This window comes from Solenopsis invicta, chromosome 8, assembly GCF_016802725.1.
Source record: "Solenopsis invicta isolate M01_SB chromosome 8, UNIL_Sinv_3.0, whole genome shotgun sequence".
Lineage (NCBI taxonomy): Eukaryota > Metazoa > Arthropoda > Insecta > Hymenoptera > Formicidae > Solenopsis > Solenopsis invicta.
The window spans coordinates 23,140,667-23,160,718 of NC_052671.1; the positions used below are offsets into that span (position 1 = coordinate 23,140,667).

Here is a 20,052-nt window from a genome sequence, read left to right on the forward strand (position 1 = left end):
CGGAATATTACTGGCATATGCCATGCGATGTTGCAGGCATATTGTTAATTTATGTTTCTGCAATGTCTCCGTAATATTGCATTGCAGTCTGCAACATTGCAACGTTGCTGCAATGTTGCTGAAATTTTCTGTGCTGTATGGGCGCTATCAGAATCTTCACTGCTACAAATGCTTTCTCTTCATCATTATTTAAAACGATTGAAATTATTACACTCCACGTTTTGTTATTCATTTTTGCCGCGTATCACCAAACTGCATCAAACGCATTCAATCGTTTCGTTTCTAAACACGCATACTGCGCATTAACGGAATGGAACGCTATCCATGCGCGCAGCGCATTGTCTGCTGTCTATGCACTCGATGCGAGAAACGGAACGCACCCATACTTATAACTTTCTACAAACATTGGATCAAAAGTATATTGCGCAATAGTGTTTATAAAGGTTAACGTTACACATAGCGATTGAAAAGGTAATTAATTTGACTTAAACATTTTCAAGAACATTCATTTAGATGGATAATTTAGAAAAGAAAAAGCGAAGTGCAAACATTACAAACGAACAAAGAACTTTATTAATCGAATATATGAAAAAACATCCACAATTGACAAAAGGAAAATTCTCGTCATCTTTCACATTAAAAGATTCTATACAAATGTGGAACAACGTAGCACAAATTTTAAATTCAATTAACGGGACAAGGAAAGATTGGAAATTCTTATTCCATCAAAGTCTATTGAAGAAAATCTAGTAGTGGTTAAGGAAGTCTTGCTATTAATTAAAAAGCATGAATTTACAGTCAATTTCAAAAAGTGTCAATTTGTACGGAATACAATTGAATATCTTGGATATACGAGGTGTGATCAAAAAGTAAGGTGACTTTTTGAATTTCGCGCGCTCTGTACACTCTAATTTCAAAATTTTTTTTTTTTGTGTTAGTACACTCGTCATATGTTCACAGTTTTGACTATATAGCATGTGTTGTTTTTATGTGAGAGGCATAAAGGTTAGACTCGTGTTTGCGTGCTCGGCGATTTTTTGCTGTTGAAAATAATGGAGCAGAGAGTTTGTATTAATTTTTGTGTAAAAAATGGTATTAAGTGTTCAAAAACTCTTGAAATGTTGACAGTGGCGTACGGTGAATCAACTTTGAGAAAAAAAAATGTTTATAAATGGTATAAGTTATTCCAAGAGGGCCGAGAAAATGTTAACGATGAACCTCGCTCTGGACGCCCCAGCACGTCAAAAATCGACGAAAATGTTCAGGAAGTGAAAGAAATTGTGTTGAAAAATCGTCGAATCACGATTAGAGAAATAGCTGATGATCTTAACATATCGTTTGGCTCATGCCAATCAATTTTAACGGATGTTTTGGGTATGACACGTGTGTCAGCGAAATTCGTTCCAAAACTACTTAATTTTGATCAGAAGCAGCGTCGCATGAACATCGCCCAAGACATGTTGAACGACGTCAATGATGATCCTGATCTGCTCAAAAAGGTTATAACTGGTGACGAAACATTTTCCTCTTCCCAAAATTGAAAAGGCCTATGAAAGGACGAAGATTTGTGACGATTGAGGAGATTAAGGCTGCATCGCTGGAGGAGCTCAAGGCAATACCCAAAAGTGCATTTCAAAAATGTTTTGACGACTAGAAAAAGCGCTGGCACAAATGCATTGTATCAGAGGGGGATTATTTTGAAGGGGATAACATAATTTTAGATGAATAAATGAATATTTTTTTATAAAAATGAAAAGTCACCTTACTTTTTGATCACACCTCGTATAATCTCTCTTGCTGGGATAACACTTAGCGATCGTGTAAGCCGTCAAATGTTTTCCCGTCCCAACTAAGGTTGTAGAAGTGCAGAGATTTTTGGGTCTCACCAATTACTTCCGCAAATTCATTTCCGGTTATGCACAAATAGCCAAACCGTTACATAATTTATTGCATAAATCAATTAATTTTGCTTTTGATAATGAATGCATTCAAGCATTTGATAAGCTTAAATCTGCTTTAACGTCTTATCCCGTCTTACAAGTTTATAATTCAGCTTTGAAGACTGAGCTCCATACGGACGCGAGCGCTACAGCTCTTGGAGCTATTCTCTTGCAAAAACAACTCTCGGGTCACTGGGCCCCGGTAGCTTATTACAGCCAGGTTATAAACAGCGCTGACAAGGGAAACCCTTGAGAATGACATCACCAATTTTAATAAAATTTTATGGGTGTGTAGTATTCACTCATACCTTTACTCTGGTAAAGCCGTTTGTTGCAAAACTTAGGCATTCTAGAGAAAATGACAATTAAATATTTTCAGCATCTATAGTACCGCACTGAGAAAAAGAAATCGAAATTCTTAGGAATAAATGGTTATTTGTGATATTTCCCTCGATATTTATTTGTAATAAAAAAATTTGATTGTGATAACAAAATATATATTTCTGTAAAATATATCTCATTTTTCTTATTAATTGTAAAAAAATTTTTGTTTAATTCTTGCTGGAAAAGTAAATTTATTTGAGGCAAATAAATGTTTTGTTATGGCAAATAAAATTTGATTACAATAAGATTGATTTTTATAGATAAATAATATTTATTTCTGGCAAGTATATTTATTTCTTAGAAACAAATCTTTATTTGTTTGACTTAAAGATTTATAATCTATGATCATGCATATCAATATGGCGGCGGTGTGCATGCACGAACAAGCCACGCGGTGTGACGGTGTGCATGTACGAACAAGCCACGCGGTGTGACGGTGTGACTAAAGTGTAGTGGTTAGGTTTAGTGTAATTTATTGCAGTAATGGAAAATAAATTAATACAACTACTGCAAGTCTTGCAATTAGAGCGTTGGAGCGATAATTTAACAAGTAAGTATGCAATATCTTATATACTCATAAAATCATCTTTTCGAAATCATGCATATTATCATCTTATTAATTCAAATTTTTAGATAATGATATAAAATATGACACTTTAAAATATATGGTTGTAAATCGATGTCCAGAATTATGCGATGTTATACCATCCATTGGTGCGAGAATTGCGTTGCAAAATTATTTTATTAACAATGATTCGGACAAAGAAACGGAAACCTCTTCTCACATTTCTCTATCTTCTGTTTCAACGCCTTCTGCGACTTTGCCACTCGCCAATATTACACCACGAGATATATTGGATGCAGCAATATCTCTTGACAATGAATCAGTGAATAATACAGAAGAATATATAGAAAATATTGAATCTCATTTAAAGACATCTAATACACAAAATATTATAATATTAACTGATAACGAACCAGCCAATAAAAAACAAAGGATTGAAACGGTGGATAATATGGTATGTACAATTCTTCAATTATAACAAATAATCATTGCTATTTGTTGTTTCTACCCTGCTTAAAAAATATAAGAAAACGGATAAAAAATAATAAAAACGTATAGAAATTTAATAGAAATCTTATGTAATGTTATCTGAACGTAAAAGTTTCTATATGTTTCTATCATTTCTTACTCGACTTTTTAAGCAGGTTAATGTGGATTATGTTATCATGTTTAAAATATAATAAAGAATGAATGAATGTTCTATTTTCTGCCCTGGTTATCTATTTTTTTTTCATAAATATGCTTTCAATTCACTTCTTTTACAGTTAGAAAATTTTGATTTAAAGACGTTACTTCGACAATCAGTAATTGGACAAGCGATCATAGCTTCGTACGATGCGAGGAGTGGATTGTCATCAAGATGCCAACAACATTTGGCAAATATTATTATCTGCCATTTCTTTGACAATAATATTAAGTAAGCTAATATTCAAAAATAATATTATTTTTCTTACATATGTAACTATATTTACTCTTTCAGTATTCAATTAAACAATGAAACATTAAAGAAAATTGCGGATCATATAATTACTCTCTTTCCTGCTGAATGTAAGGAAGTATATTATTGTCCACCAGTAAAAAAGAAAGATTCGAAAAATGAGAAATCTGGTATTGCCAAAGAAAAACTAGTTGATAAAAATAGAAATATGCTAGCATTTTTAAGGAAATGTCAATTGATTCCACTGAACAAATCTTCATCAACACATGATTCTAAAGATGAAGAAATTAATGAAGGTTTGTGTGAAGGACATATTTTATAATTTATTTCATATGTAATTTGTAACAATTTTTTTATATGTAGTTTTTTATTTGTATTTTTTGTTAGATTATCGCGAGGAAGCAGAGCGGAGTCGCAATTGGCTTAAAAATAATTTTGAACCTTGGGAAGAGGTTTTGTATCATTGGGAAAAATCGTTTGAACTTAGAAGAAATTTATTACATGACCATACGACTTATCAAAATCTGAGCTCAATCTTTGATGATTGGAATATTTTAACATTTTCACAGGGCTATATATTGGTAATTAACATATATGCATATACATAAAATGTGTCCGACATAATGTGACTATGACTAGTGAATCAAAAGAAGGGTACAAGTAGTTCAAATGAAAAGTCATGTTCATCAATATTATTTTGCAAAATTTGCAATAGTTATTCAGTTAAAGTGTCTGAGCAAATGTATTAGTTACTAAAATTTATTTAACTTCTTACTATTGAGTTGTTCCTTATAATGTTGCTTGCAGAATAGAAATATTGGAAACTTTAATTTGTATGTTTTAATTACAGATTGAAAAGGATTACTTACGGTTATATAACGAAAAGCATAAAAATGTTGAAGAAAAATTTCATTCCTTATTTGATGATATACTAAAACTGAAAGGCAAGGAGTTGGATTGTTCTAACAAAGTATTGCTGGATATGTCAATGGCAATATTCCAAATGGTAATAATTTAAAGAATGGAATAATTTGCATAAGTATCAACTAATAATATGTTTTTTGTTTTAGATTCAAAAATTTTAATTAAAATTTACCTATTATTTTCACTATTACCAAATAAATCTGCAAAAGCAAAAGTTGGCAGGAACTTCTTTAAACCAACTCAAGTAGAATCGCAAGAAGCTGTAATACTTCATGTTAAGGTCTTTAAAATCTAAATTAGAAGTTCTCTTTTTCTCTCTCTCTCTCTCTCTCTCTCTCTCTCTCTTTCCGAAAAAATTAAAAGATATATATTATTTCAGATTCCTGGTGATATAGAAGAAGAAATCGAAAATAAAAGGAAATGGCTTAAAAGGTTTAATTTGACTTTGCAGCCTTTTATTCTCATCGTGGGACCTTCTTTAACAGAGATAGAAACCATTTTTGTAAGAATCGATAATATGTCGTATAAGGTAAAAACCCTGTGGAAAGCTTTCGAAATATGTTTCATGAGTTTCATTGTTTTGGACTTGAAATATCCACCTGCAGCAGAACACATTTGGTATTTATTTCAAAGAAGTGTTTTTGATTTAGAATTAAAAGGAGACAACAAAATCCCAATAATTTGTGATGTAATTAAAAAAATGTCTAAATAGGTTTTTGCAATTTTTAATATTATGTTTAATTTTTGTTTTGATCTTCAGAAGTTTATTCCACTAAGTGTTAATAGAGATCAAATTTTTTATTTGTTTATTTGCTAATTTTATGAAGAACGTTGATTTTTTTCATTAAAAATGCTTTGCACTATTTGTCATCGACAATTTCCAAGTATTGATAATATAATAAAACATATGAAGGCAACTCACCCTTATGAAACAAGCTTTCCATGTGGTTTTCCTAAGTGTTTTAGGAAATACGTTAACATTGAATCTTTAAAGAAACATTTTTATACTTCGCATAAAGAACTTTGTCATAGTGATGTATTACCTACATTCACTAAACGGTTTACAACTGTTTTTACTGATAAAGTATCATCTTCAAATAATACTGTTAATATTACTGATGCGTCAAGTAATACTGACATTATTACCACTAATGATAAATCTGATGTTAAGAGTGACGATAGAAATATTACAAATATACAGACTGTCGATAACACAATATTGAAATTTATTTCAAGATTATATAGTAATAGCTCGATTACTAGGAATATTGTGCAAACTTTAGTTGATGATTGTTCAGAACTTGTGCAAGATTTACTATCGTACATTAAATGTAAATTACAATCTGAAATATCTTTTTCTGATGATAATAATATTTCTAAAGTACTTGATAACGTCTGTGATATAAAGCCTTTCGAGAAATATTCAACAGAATACAAGCGTTTAAAATTTTTCAAAGAATCTAAATGGCTTGTACAGCCGCAAAAATTTCTTCTAGGAGAAATGTTTGAGAATTCTAGAAATAAAAACAATGTTACAACAGTAACATCGAAGAAATGTGAAGGACAATTTATTCCATTACGGGATTCACTAAAGCAATATTTAGAATTACCTGGGGTATTTATATCAATTAAAAGTTACATTGCGAAAGAATCTTCAGAAGAAAAAATTATATCTAGTATTTTTTGTGGAAATATATGGAAAAATTTAGTTAGAAAATTTGATAATAAAATATTATTGCCTTTGTTGTTATATTACGACGACTTTGAAACAGGAAATCCCTTGGGGTCAAGAGCAGCTATACACAAATTAGGAGGTCTGTATTATACAATTGCAGGTATACCAAAAGCTCATGCCTCATCTTTAGAGAACATTTTTCTTGGTGCTCTTGTACATAGTGGGGATCGCGAAATCTTTGGTAATAAAATGTCTTTCAAACCAATTATTAATGAACTGATTTATTTAGAAAATCATGGTATCACTATCTGCGTAAATAATAAATTATTATCAAATTTTGTTTTCTTTGCTTGCACTATTAGGAGATAATTTAGGGTTAAACGATTTACTTGGTTTTAATAAATCATTTTCTGCTAATTTCTGTTGTCGTGCATGTCGAGCTTCAAAAGTAGAAATGACATCTCTGAAGAAAATTTAGAATTATTAAGAACGATATTGAATTACGAAGAAGATTTTGAAAACTTTAGTTATGGTATCAAAGAAAAATGTATTTTCAATGAATTACCCAATTTTCATTGTATAACAAATGCCGCATTTGATGTGATGCATGATTTGTATGAAAGAGTTTGTAGATATGACATGTCCAAAATTATTAATTCTTTAATAAAAGAAAATCATTTTTCTCTTAAAATATTAAATAACAGAATTAGATATTTTAATCATAAATGTAATACAGATGTTGGGAACTCAATTCCACCAATTAACGAACATCATCTTAAGCAAGGTTTTTTAGTAATGTCTTCTTCTGAAATGTCAGCCTTTGTAACATATTTCGGTATTTTAATTGGTGATAAAGTTCCGGAAGATGATCCATATTGGCATTTATATCTACTTCTAATACAAATTATCCACATCCTAACAGCTTTTGAAATTAATGTTGAAGAACTACATTTCTTACAAAGATTAATCACTCATCATCATAAAATGTATATGGAATTATTCCATGAGCGACTAAAACCTAAATTTCATAATTTGCTACACTATACAAGAAAAATTTAAGATTTTGGTCCATTGCGCTATTTATCGTCTATCAGATTTGAAGCTTTCTACAAATTGTCCAAAATTAATGCACGTTTAGTAAGCTCACGTATAAATATTGTATTTACATTAAGTCTTAACTTACAACTGAAGTTTGCATATCGTATTTTAAGTAAAAAAGGTTTTTATCCAAAAATAGACTTTGTTAGATATATTTGTAATATTTCAAAATTGCCTGAATATCGTTTTTTAAAACGTTCCATAAAAAATGATAATTATAATATAATTTCTTGGGTTAAAATTAATGGTTTTACATACAAACCAAGATTAGTATTTTGCCTGAATGCAAATGAGTACAGCGAACCACAGTTTGGAATAATTAAGTACATTGCTATTGATAACTTTAAACAGTTTTATATTATTTATGATTCTTGCGAAAATATTGGCTTAGATTCTCATAAATATGCATATGAAATATCAATCAGGCAAAATACTAATCTCAATTTGTATGTAAAACCACTAAATATTGGAATCATACAACTTAATTATGATAATCTTTTTGTTACTCGAAGTATCAGTTACACTGCTGATGGCAGTAAGTTAATTACAAAGTTTGTATAAAAGTTTTTTAAAATTTTTATTTACTTGAAAACATTGTCTTCATATGTCTCATACGCAAAAATGAATTATTTTTTATTTGTATAGCAATTGATATTTTAATACTTTACAATTTTTTATGTTTAGAAAAACCGTATTGCAAACTTTTCCGAACTAAGTATATGTAAAAAAAGATTTACTTTGTACTTTTCACTTTAACTGCAGACTTAAAATATATATACGCAAATTAAATTAAGGACTTCTATTATTTTCATGAGCCTGAATCCTTTCGATAGCGCGCGCGTGTGTATGTAATATACTGAAAACATTTTTTTTACTATTAAAATAAATATTTATTTTAATATAATTAATCGTTAATCAGTTTAATACTTTCGGTATTAAATTACTGAAAGTATTAAATTTCTATAAGGAAAATGATGTTTTACAGTATATTCAAATAAATGTTTATTTCAATAGTACAAAATACGTTTTCAATTCAAATAAAATAAAATAGAAAAGAAATAAATGTTATTATTAAACTAAATATAATTTATTTGTTACAAATAAGTTCATTTACAAAAATTAAATGCAATTTAATACTGACAATTAAATACTCATAGCAAAGAAATAAAGAATTATTTCCAATAAATAAAGCTTATTTCAAAAATTAAATTAATGATTTATTTTGTAGAAATAAAACTTTATTTCGCCGTATCCAAATAAGAAATTTATTTCAGTAAAATAAATTTATTTCCTACAAATAAATTTTTCGTAACTTTTTTCTCAGTGCGTTACAGAAGAACGATTGTCGCATAAGCGTGTGGTGTGGGGTGTTGGGACGTCGACTAGTATGCTTGGTGTTCCAAGTTCGATCCCCGCGGATAAGAATTCTTTTTTTCTATTTAAATCTTATATTTTTTAATTGTTATACATAATTGTTAAACCACTTTTAATTATTTAATATAAAATGTTATTTTAAAAAAGTCAAAGAATTTAAAAATGCTTTCTTTTTATTAATTAAATTAAAATTTCTCATAAACACAAAAAAAATATATTTGATTTACAATGACTGTTTTAAAAACGTCAAAATGTATAAATCGTTATACCTACAACGGTCTCCGAGTAAAACGGTTTTGTTAGTCTTTCTTTGGTCTAGACCTTATGATGCTCGTTTGTTTACAAAACTCCTTGCTTAAAATCAACAATAACTACACAGTCTCGACACAGTCATCCTTCGAGTTAGACGAATATGCATTTGCAAAAGATATTATATGCAAGCGATATTATTGTATGTGCTTATCGAGGTGCTTATTTATTGACGATATGGATGTTCCGGGGCCGTCAATAAACGTTTCAAATGAAGAAGAGCAACAAGATTTTTATAGTGAATATGATTTTTATAGTGAATCGCTCTTAAAAAGTGCAATAAAAATAGATGAGAAATTGCTTGTCGAAAAGAATTACATTTCAGAGGAATGTGTAAAAGAACTTTTGTCGGAAAAAGCAATAGTTATGGGCCACGAAATATGTAATTGAATTGTCAACATGGTTGATGATATGATTCTCATTGAGGATGGAGAACTAGTTTTTCCCCATGAAGAAAATATTGATGGTAGTTTTATTGATTATGCGACAATGTGTCCATTATCAGAAGAATTATCATCATCATCATCATCATCATCATCATCACATTCATCCTCATTTTCGGGTAAATGGAACGATTCTCCGAAGAAAAAAAACTACAAACTGATAAATTTAGATCAAAAACGAAAAGTAGTAGTCATGGCGAAGAAACATCCCACTTGGTCACTAAAATCTTTACAAAAAAATGGCGCAAGGAATTTAAAAGCATAAAGGCGTTTTAAAAAAAGTATGTATACGATGTTTTTAACACATTTTATGTATTAAATTCTATTGATTAATTAATTATAATGTTTTTCTATTTTTTTCATTAATAGATGGGAAAAAGATGTATTATCTGGTGGTACGCGATATGATAAACTGTCTGCCATCAATTCTTGGACACTTGATCGATTTAAAGAAGCTAGAGAAAAATTCGAGCAAGTCACAACAAGAACATTACAACAATGGGCGATGGCTGCTGCGCAACAATTCTTGTCCGACACATTTAAATTTAAACCAGGAAAAAGGTGGGTTGATAATTTTAAACGAAGAAATAATATTCGTCAACGACGGATTACCAAGTATGTTACTGAAAAAGAAGTAAAAGCAATGGATGAAGTTTTGGCTGCTGCAGATGAAATTAGAAAACAAATTAAACTACTTTTATCAAATTTTCACAGAGATCTAATAATAAATAACAGATTAAACTGGTTGCCAATATTAGTCAACGATTGATCGAACGTTAGCAGAAAGGCACAAAATCTGTATTTGTTAAAAAGAAAAGTCTTCATAAAATTTCTCATTCATACACGGCCCAATACACATGAACTCGTTCAGGAAAATTTGTACCAAAAGTGTTTCTCTGTTTACAAGAAACTGGAAACAAATTTTGTCCTTTAGTACAGAAACAAATTGATGCACTTGTTACCGAATTTGGAAATGTCATCATCAAATGCTCTAGATCAGGCAAATTAACAACAAATATTTATAGAGACTTCTTAAAAGAAATATTACAGCCATATGTAAAAAAAGAACAGTTTTTATTAATAATAGATTCTTGGGATGGTCAAACAAATTTAGAAATATATGACAAAATTTTTGTAAATAACGATAATCTTCCAACTTGTCAAATAAAAATTATTCCGCCAAAGTGTACTCCTTTATGCCAGTCTTGCGATATATATTTTTATAAACAAGTAAAAAATTTTATCAAAAAATTACAAAATTGTACTTATCTCTTTAAAAACAATAGAGAAGTAGCCAATCGTGAGGATGTTATTAAAATACATTTTTTAGTTCATAATCAATTAAGCGCACCAATCTTCTGTGATATGTTAAAATATGCATGGTTTGCATCTCAAATAACAAATGAAAGAAGTCTTTTCAAAAACGTTAATGAAGTTTGTTTTCCAAATTCTCTTAATGAAATGAAATGTAAAGAGTGTGTATTTAAAATGTCAATGATTTTATGTGCAATGAACCATTGTGTTTTAACTTTTTTTATGATAAGTATCACCCTAAAAGCTGTAAACTAACTGTATAACAGTCATTGTAAATTTTTATTGTAAATATATGTTTTGTTTTTATCTTTTAGCCCTTTAATTCTTGTGTTTCATATTGTTTGTATTCATGAAAAATTTTAATTTAATTAATAAAAGAAAAGCATTTTTAAATTCTTTGACGTTTTTAAAATAACATTTTATATTAAATAATTAAAAGTGGTTTAACAATTATGTATAACAATTAAAAAATATAAGATTTAAATAAAAAAAAAGAAATCTCATCCGCGGGGATCGAACCTGGAACCCCAAGCATACTAGTCGACGTCCCAACACCTCACACCACAACGCTTATGCGACAATCGTTCTTCGTAACGGTACTATAGATGCTGAAAATATTTAATTGTCATTTTCTCGAGAATGCCTAAGTTTTACAACAAACGGCTTTACCAAAGTAAAGGTGTGAGTGAATACTACACACCCATAAAATTTTATTAAAATCGGTGATATCATTCTCAAAGGCTCCCCTTGTGAGTGTAAATACCACTCATTTGAATTAGAAATGCTTGCAATTGTAAAATCAATTAAGAGGTTTCATGCTTATTTGTACGGTCTTACCTTTACAGTGGTTACTGATTGTCATGCTTTACAATTTGCGGTGAACAAAGCGCACCTTAACCCTCGTATCGCACGTTGGACTCTACGTTTACAGAATTACAGCTTTAAAGTTATACACAGTTATGATGTAACGATAGCATCGTTACGCAGGTAAATTATATCTCTTTCTCGCTCGCACGCCAAATTATAACATATCGTTCCGTCTCTTTTACTCGCACACCCGATCACGTGACGTCAGTACTCTCCGTCTCGCTCACTCGCACGCGCGGCCACGTGACGTCGGTTCCGTTCTCCATCTCGCTCGCTCTTGCGCCCGGTCGCGTGACGTCACGCGTAGCATCGCGCGGGCACGTGCGCGTAGGTGCACGCCGAAAAGTGGGTAAACACGTGGTTCCGACTGCGTGGGCGGCTGGAGGGTATAAATACGGAGCTACACCAAGAAGGAGCAACCAGTCGGTTCCAAATCACCGGTACCGACACTCCGGGAGTACTCGGAGCTCCTTGGCTGGGTGTTCTCGGCTTCCTTATACCGGGTGTACTCGGTTTCCTGAAAACCCCTGACAGCGGGCGTTCTCGGTTATCCGCACTCCTGACTCCTGTGCCGGGCGTTCTCGGTTTCCTGACACAGGCCGGTCACGGCCTTCCTGACACCGGACGTTTTCGGGTATCCGCACTCCTGTGCCGGGCGTTCTCGGCTTCCTGACACAAGCCGTTTACGGCCCCCTGATACCGGGCGTACTCGGTTACGCGTTTCTTTACTTGTTACCTGTCCTGTAATTTCGATTCTTAATTTTCGTTTTATTTTCAGAGCACATTTAAAATAATTTCACTAGGTCGGCGACGACGCGTTTACCCGGAGGTACAACTTCCTCACCGGATTTTCCTTGGATATCCTCCGTCCCGAGCATTCCGTCCGAACAAGCGTCCTCCGAACAAAGCGAGCGTATCTTGACCCCTTTCTCAGGCGAGCGATAGTTATTAAGTTGCGTTAGCATTAAGTCCTCGTTACTTGTAATATTTCCGAGCGTTAGTTTGTAAGATTCGCGTCTCGCATTTAGACTTAAGATTTTGATCGACACCGTGAGCGCTATAATTTAGTTTAAGTTCTTTCCGCGTGTGAACAAACGTTCCGGGGAACACGCGTTCCGAAGGTGTTAACTTCCTCTCTTCCTAATAACTTTTATTTTTTTGTATCACGAAGTGTAAGGAGATATTGATTTAAAATAAATATTTTGTTAATTTCTTTTTAAATCGGAGTTCCTTCTTTTCTCGACCCTGGCACCGGCGAGCTAATCCGCGACCGCGAGAAAAGACGTACCGTTACACAGAAGTGGTAAACAAATGACTCACGTAGACGCGCTCAGTTGAATTGTTGCCTCAGTGGAGATTACTTCTTTAGAAAATCAGTTACAATACCGTCAATTGGCTGACCCTCAGATTAAAGCTCTCGCAACAGAGTTGGAAAGCACGGATTTAGACAAATACGTTCTAATCAATAGTTTAGTTTCTATGAAATGCGTTAATAAACCAAAGTTCGTGATTTCTGAGTCTATGATAGTTCATTTGTTACGTCATTATCACGATGAAACTGCACATTTTGGTGTCGAAAAAACCTTTCAGGGTATTAGTGCAACATACTAGTTTTCCCACATGCGTAGTAGAATAAGGAACTATATTGACAATTGCATCGTTTGCATAATAGCTAATACTTCTACTAACATACATGAAGGAGAACTGCAACTCGTTAAAGCTCCATCGGTTTCTTTTCAAATCCTACATACCGATCATTTTGGTCCCTTGACGGAATCTAGTAAAGGCTACAAGCATGTCTTAGTTTTGGTAGACGCTTTCACTAGATTTACTTGGTTTTTCCCGGTAATATCAACTTTCTCTAAAGAGGTTGTTAAGCATTTTATAACTTTATTTAATATTTTTGGTAATCCTCGGGAGATAGTGTCCGACAGAGGCATTGCGTTTACTTCAAAAGAGTTTGCAGAGTTCCTTCATGCGCGCAATCAAACATCGGCTAGTGGCCGTCGCTGCTCCATGGGCGAATGGCTTGGTTGAGCAAGTCAATCGTTTTTTAAAATTGTCGCTAAAAAAAGTTGTTACGGATCAAATTTCGTGGTCCTCTCATTTCAACATTCAATATTCAATATGTAATAAATAATACCTTTCACTCTTTAGTTGGATCCTCTCCTTCGAATTTGTTATTCGGTTATCAACAAAGAAATTTTGCTGATGCGAAAAAAGTTGAATGTTTAAATTCTCTTGCTAAAACTGATTTAAAAATCGAAGACAAAAGAGATGTAAATCGTAAAAAAGCTTTCGACATTACAGACAAAATAAGAAATTATAACAAAGTCTATTATGACAAGAAACATAAAAAAACCTTCTAAATACAGCGAAGGCGATCACGTTATGATACAAGATATTGTTACCAAACCCGCTGAAGATAGAAAATTAAAACCTGTTTATAAGGGTCCATTGATGGTAATTAAAGTTTTAAACAATAATCGTTACGTAAGAGAGAGATCAAGACATTCCCGGTTTTAATATTGGTCAAAAACCGTACAACTCCATTTTATCTCCAGATTGAATGAAATTTCATGTCAAACCGGTAGTGCCTTGAAAGAATCTCGACTCTAGTTTCAGTTCCTATGTTATATTACTCCGTGTTCATACCATAGTTATGTAAGAGTTATGATATTCCTATTCTTGACAATCAGTATTCTTATTCCTAGTTTTTAGATTTAACTTTTGATATTAATATAACTAATTGTAAGTTTAATCATAATATTATAATGTGATATCATTGTAAGATATCCGAAGTGCATTATCTTTTTTTTAGTTTTATATAGAAGTCTTTATCGCATTATGTGATTTTTTCATACCAAAGATTTTTTTCAGTATTTGTAAATCACTCGGGACGCGTGAGTGGTCAGGATGGTCGAGCTGTAACCCTGATAGCCACCTGTCTGTGTTGTTGCTGTAATGTTGCCAAAAACAAAGGGCATTAGTTTTCAGAAAATTTAGAACAAGGTGCCTCATTTGCTTTTGGTTTGACATCATATGAATTCAGCACGTTTTGCTGCCAATATGCTGCGTATTTGCTGTCAATGGTTTATCGCTATGCATAAAGAGCAACATGAGAGCAAGTTGCCAACAACATGCGCTGAGTCATAAATTTCAGCAAAAATTCAACATGTCGAAAACGGTTAAATATATGTTTTGTACTCTTTTTTTTCAAATATATAAAAAATAAATTAATTAATTCTTCTTTCTGCTGAATTGTCACCATCCTGCTAAAAATGTGCGATAAAACCGATTTAAAAAAAGTAATTCGAATCGATCGAGATTTCTCCACCAAAAATACAGTATTAAGATCGATTGAAAATAAGATCGGAATCCAGATAGATTTATTAAAACAGAATACATTAATGTAAACGTAATAAATGTTTAGTTTATAAAAAAGTATTTCTTGTATCCTTTTTATTAAAAAGAATTAAATTTAAATTAAATATTTAATTTATGTATAAGATTAAATAACAATACAAATCGTTATTTACATATAAAAATATAAAATTTTATGTTGACCAATGTTCCACATACACGTCACGTTTGAAAAAAAATGAGAGCGAGTATTCGTCTCAAGCTTACAACAAGCAAGTTCTAAAAGCTTACGGAAGTATTAGCTGGGATGTCCGCCGCGGTGGCCCCTAGATATAACGACTGTGGCCTCACTCGACTCACGAGAAAATTTCCCGCGGCGTGGCCGCCTAGCGGTGACGCCAGCACTCACTTGTTAAATCCATTTCAATCCGATCTGGTAGCCAAATAAATAATTAATTTACTCCTGTTTATTTATTACATTACACACGCTCGCGCAAACACACAATCACATACGCACACGCGCGCACACACACACAAATCATTTCCGACATTTTATTTGCCTACAAAATAATAATTAATATATTTAATGTTTTTAACAAATACACGACAAAAGCACAGCATCATTATCTTTTTTTATTATCATCACGTTGCTCTTATGTTGTAGAAAATGATTGATAAAGCAAAATGTTTTCCACGAATAGAAGTCATTTTGTTGGCAACAGAATAAGCAACAGTTGCTCTCCGTTTGCTTTAAATCTGCTGACATAAAATGTCTTAAATCTGCTCTCATGTTGTTGAATATGTAGGACTATGCGTTACGTTTTCAGCAAGTATACAGCAACTAGTCAAAAATTTATGCTCAGCATTAAGTTGTCTGATTTTGCAAAACATGCATGGCTATCAGGGAAGTTATCGGCTGTCTCCGCTAACCTCGGCTGTTAGTTCATGCTTCCACCGCTAGGGGCGCTAGTGCAGCGCCATATTGTTTGCGTCACAGCGATACTGGTCAGGCATTGGCTTAGCGTTAGCCTGAGGCCTTGATTGGCTGCGTCTTGCGACTACCGCACGCCTTGCGCCAGAGAGACAGAACAGGAGCCACCGGCCAAGCGTGCGTTCCCGCCATAGTATGAGACTTCGTTCCCGTCGGCGTGTGCAGCATGGAGTAGGAGAATAAGAAGCTAAACTGAGCACTTCAATTACGTTCTCGTTTCGTGTTCCCTATTGGGAGGATGGTCGCTGAAAAGAATAACTTCTTACGGATGAGCGCCATTTGTAATAGTTACCCTAACTTGACTTTTTATGTATTTTTATAGAGTTCAGTGTTTCTACACGAATATTGAAATATTTATTTATTTGTAAACCAAACGTAGAAATGGCGTGTAGGATTCGAGGATGTACCATGAAAAAGTGGAAAAAGTGGTACTTCGGCAAAAAAAAGTCTTTTTACAGCTTTTACTGTAAGTAACATGGAATAATAATTTGTGAAAATGTTCTACGTTTTTTAAGTTTATGTTGTTACTCAAGTTTATGTTATTACATAAGTTTATGTTAATTTATGCATCTGTTAATGTATATGATGATGATAAATAAAAAGGAAATGAACATAGAAACGGATATTTAATGAACCACTAAGTTTATATTCTTTTATAATGAAAATGTACAATTATTTAAAAAAGGTTGAATAAATATATCAAATAAACTTATATCGTACAGCATTAAGTAATTATAAAGACTTAAAGTTACTTCGATACAAATTGAAATATAAATCTCAAACCTTATATTAAACTATTTGATATCAGAGTAAATAAACAAATAGTCTTCAAAAATCGAAATTGATTATTGGTTTTCTTTAATGACTCGGTTGATTCCATTTCACTTGTCAAATTTAATTATTGATGTAAAATCCTTAATTTCCTTAATTTCCTTGGATGCACACTTAAATTATTTTATCCTTAAAATATATATACAATTACAAGGAGTATAAATATATATACCATAAATATATATACAGTTAAAAAGAGTATAAATTAAACAGTATCTAATGTTTTCAAAATTTCATTTAAATTATTAATACTCGATACTTTAATATATCTTAAAAAGGGCATAATCATCATCGATATAAATATTAACATGTAAATTTTGAAAGACAGCAATTCTTCTTCTTATGCTAAAATCACTTTCAACTTTCGTAAAACCAAAGAATTTGTCGTTTCCAGTCAAAATCCCCAATCCGAAGAAGGCAGCTCCACTAAATTCAAGTTCTGTTGCAAATATTTAAATTTAATTTCATCTAATGCATGACATATTTCCGTGAAATTTCTTTCCATTATATCCCTAAAATGTAAGTTTTCGTATTACTAATCAAATATACTATTTCATAATTATTATGTACTTTTTCATAATATATCTGTCGCTTGTTTGACGCAACTTCTATTTTCCATTTCCGATTATTGGACTCAGCTTGTAACAAGATGTACACAATTTACGATTAGTTTTCAATTAATATTACTTTGTTGTTAAAAATGTTGCAATAAAAATGATATTTTCCAACATTTTCTTTTAAAATCGGAGTAACAACTGGCATCTCGTATATGATCTCGTGTATGCGATGTATGCGTGATTGTGAATTCATCACATTTTGCATGTGTGAGAGGCTTTTAAAGATGGCGACCATCGGTAAGAAGTTATTCCGTTTAGCGTACTTCCTCCCAATAAGGTACATAAATCAGGAACACTTTTACTTTGCGCGCGCTATCGAGTTCGGTCTCCTATTCTCCTACTCCATGGTGTGCAGTCGGGCCTGTCCAACATCTTGCGTGATAATGTATCGTGTCTACTTTTATTAAACGTTGTGTTATATGTATAACGTGTCTCTTGGCTTCGCTCGACACCTTGTGGTGATGCCCGTTGTTTCCGCCTCCCTCTCCTTTTGATCCAGACATTTGAAAGTGTCTTCTAGACTTTCCTCTTCCAGGCGCCTCATTCAAATCCTCCTGACATCCTTACACAATGATATCACGTTATTAAATTGGAAATCAGTTTAATAATAATTGATGCAAGCATCTAAATGTAAGAACCCTTTCCTTCTAAAGAATTGTATAGAATTTGTTGCGAAGAATAACACCAGATAGAAATCAAACTTGGGATCTTTCAATTTTTCGGGGTGGGTATCTTAGCCTACTTGGTCATTGAAGCGAAATATATTTTTTATTATAGAATGTATACATCCACATATATAAATAATTTTTATGTATTTAATGCTTTTTCTATATCAATTATATATATATATATAATTAATATAAAAAAAAAATATATATATATACAGTGGATCAAAAAAGTATTGGCACACTCACTTTTTTAAAAATATCTTTATTTAATGAAATATATTAATACAAAATATGTATTTTCGTGTCTTCTAACATACAGAAATAGTGTATTTTTCCCGAACTCGAAATAATGTGTTTATAGAAAATAAAAAAAGAAAAACAGAAATTTCTTACTCAAAAAAGTATTGGCACACTTGTGATTCTAATATAAAGTTCGCAGTTACACGCTTTTGTTTACATTGTAAGGATACAGATGTAAACAGACTTTGTTTATATAACTCACTTCTTTTGATTTACGCAGTCAGTCTAGATTTACGCTCAGTAGAGAAAGCATGGCTGCTAAAAAAAGCGAATTGTCTGCGTTCGTACGAAACCAAATTGTTTTTCTGCGTAAACGCGGTGAGAGTTATCGAAAAATCGGTAAAACGTTAAAGTTAAGTTTCTCGACAGTGAGACATGTAATAAAAAAGTATGAAGAGACTAATTCTACGGAAAATAGACCGCGATCAGGGCGGCCAAAGGTCTTAACAGTAAGAGAGCGACGTAATATTATAAAACAAGTAGTAAAAAACCCATTTGTGAGTGCTCAGAGTTTGTCTGCCGATATCGAAACATCTTCGGGAAAGACAGTTTCTGCTCAAACTGTACGAAATGTTCTGCATTCTGCTAAAATTTATGGCAGAACAGCAAGAAAGAAGCCATTCATAAACGACAAAAATAGGCAAAAACGTCTTGGCTTTGCTAAAGCGTATATTAATAAATCAATGGAGTTTTGGAAGAATGTTATTTTCTCTGACGAGAGCAAGTATAACATTTTTGGATCCGATGGAAAGAAGTTTGTGTGGAGGAGACCAAACACCGAATTGGAAAAGCAGAATATTCAGCCGACAGTGAAACATGGTGGAGGACACGTAATGGTCTGGGGTTGTATGTCGTACAATGGAGTTGGAAATTTAGCATTTATCGAAGGAATTATGAATGCTCAAATGTATATCGATGTGTTGCGAGATAATTTACAACAGAGTGCAATTAAATTAGGCATACAAGAAACATTTCAGTTTCAGCAAGATAACGATCCAAAACACACGGCCAAAAAAACACGAGAGTGGCTTCTTCAAAACGTACCCAAACAGCTTTTTACATCACCTCAATCACCAGACGTTAATCCGATAGAAAATCTTTGGCATATATTGGACTTACAAATTCGAAAAAGAAAAATAGGCAAGAAGAATGACTTAAAAAAGGTACTATTAGAAGAGTGGTCAAAAATTTCTCCGGAAACAACACAAAAACTTGTGGAATCGATGCCAAATCGATTACAAGCTGTAATTAATGCCAAAGGCCTACACACAAAATATTAACAATTTGCTTTGTCTAACAATTCTAAAGAACTATGGACTTTATATTAGAATCACAAGTGTGCCAATACTTTTTTGAGTAAGAAATTTCTGTTTTTCTTTTTTTTATTTTCTATAAACACATTATTTCGAGTTCGGGAAAAATACACTATTTCTGTATGTTAGAAGACACGAA

At 32.3% G+C, this 20,052-nt stretch overlaps 1 protein-coding gene across 1 annotated transcript; it reads left to right on the plus strand.

Moving 5' to 3' along the window:
* Window positions 1-2,707: 2,707 nt before the first annotated feature.
* On the plus strand, window positions 2,708-8,274 carry LOC113005534. Its single transcript, XM_039452932.1, has 8 exons — window positions 2,708-2,874; window positions 2,958-3,343; window positions 3,654-3,805; window positions 3,869-4,122; window positions 4,214-4,407; window positions 4,677-4,832; window positions 4,897-5,030; window positions 5,130-8,274. Exons 1-7 carry the CDS (start codon window positions 2,808-2,810, stop codon window positions 4,909-4,911), a joined length of 1,224 nt encoding a protein of 407 aa, XP_039308866.1. The 5' UTR covers window positions 2,708-2,807; the 3' UTR covers window positions 4,912-5,030; window positions 5,130-8,274.
* Window positions 8,275-20,052: the final 11,778 nt, after the last annotated feature.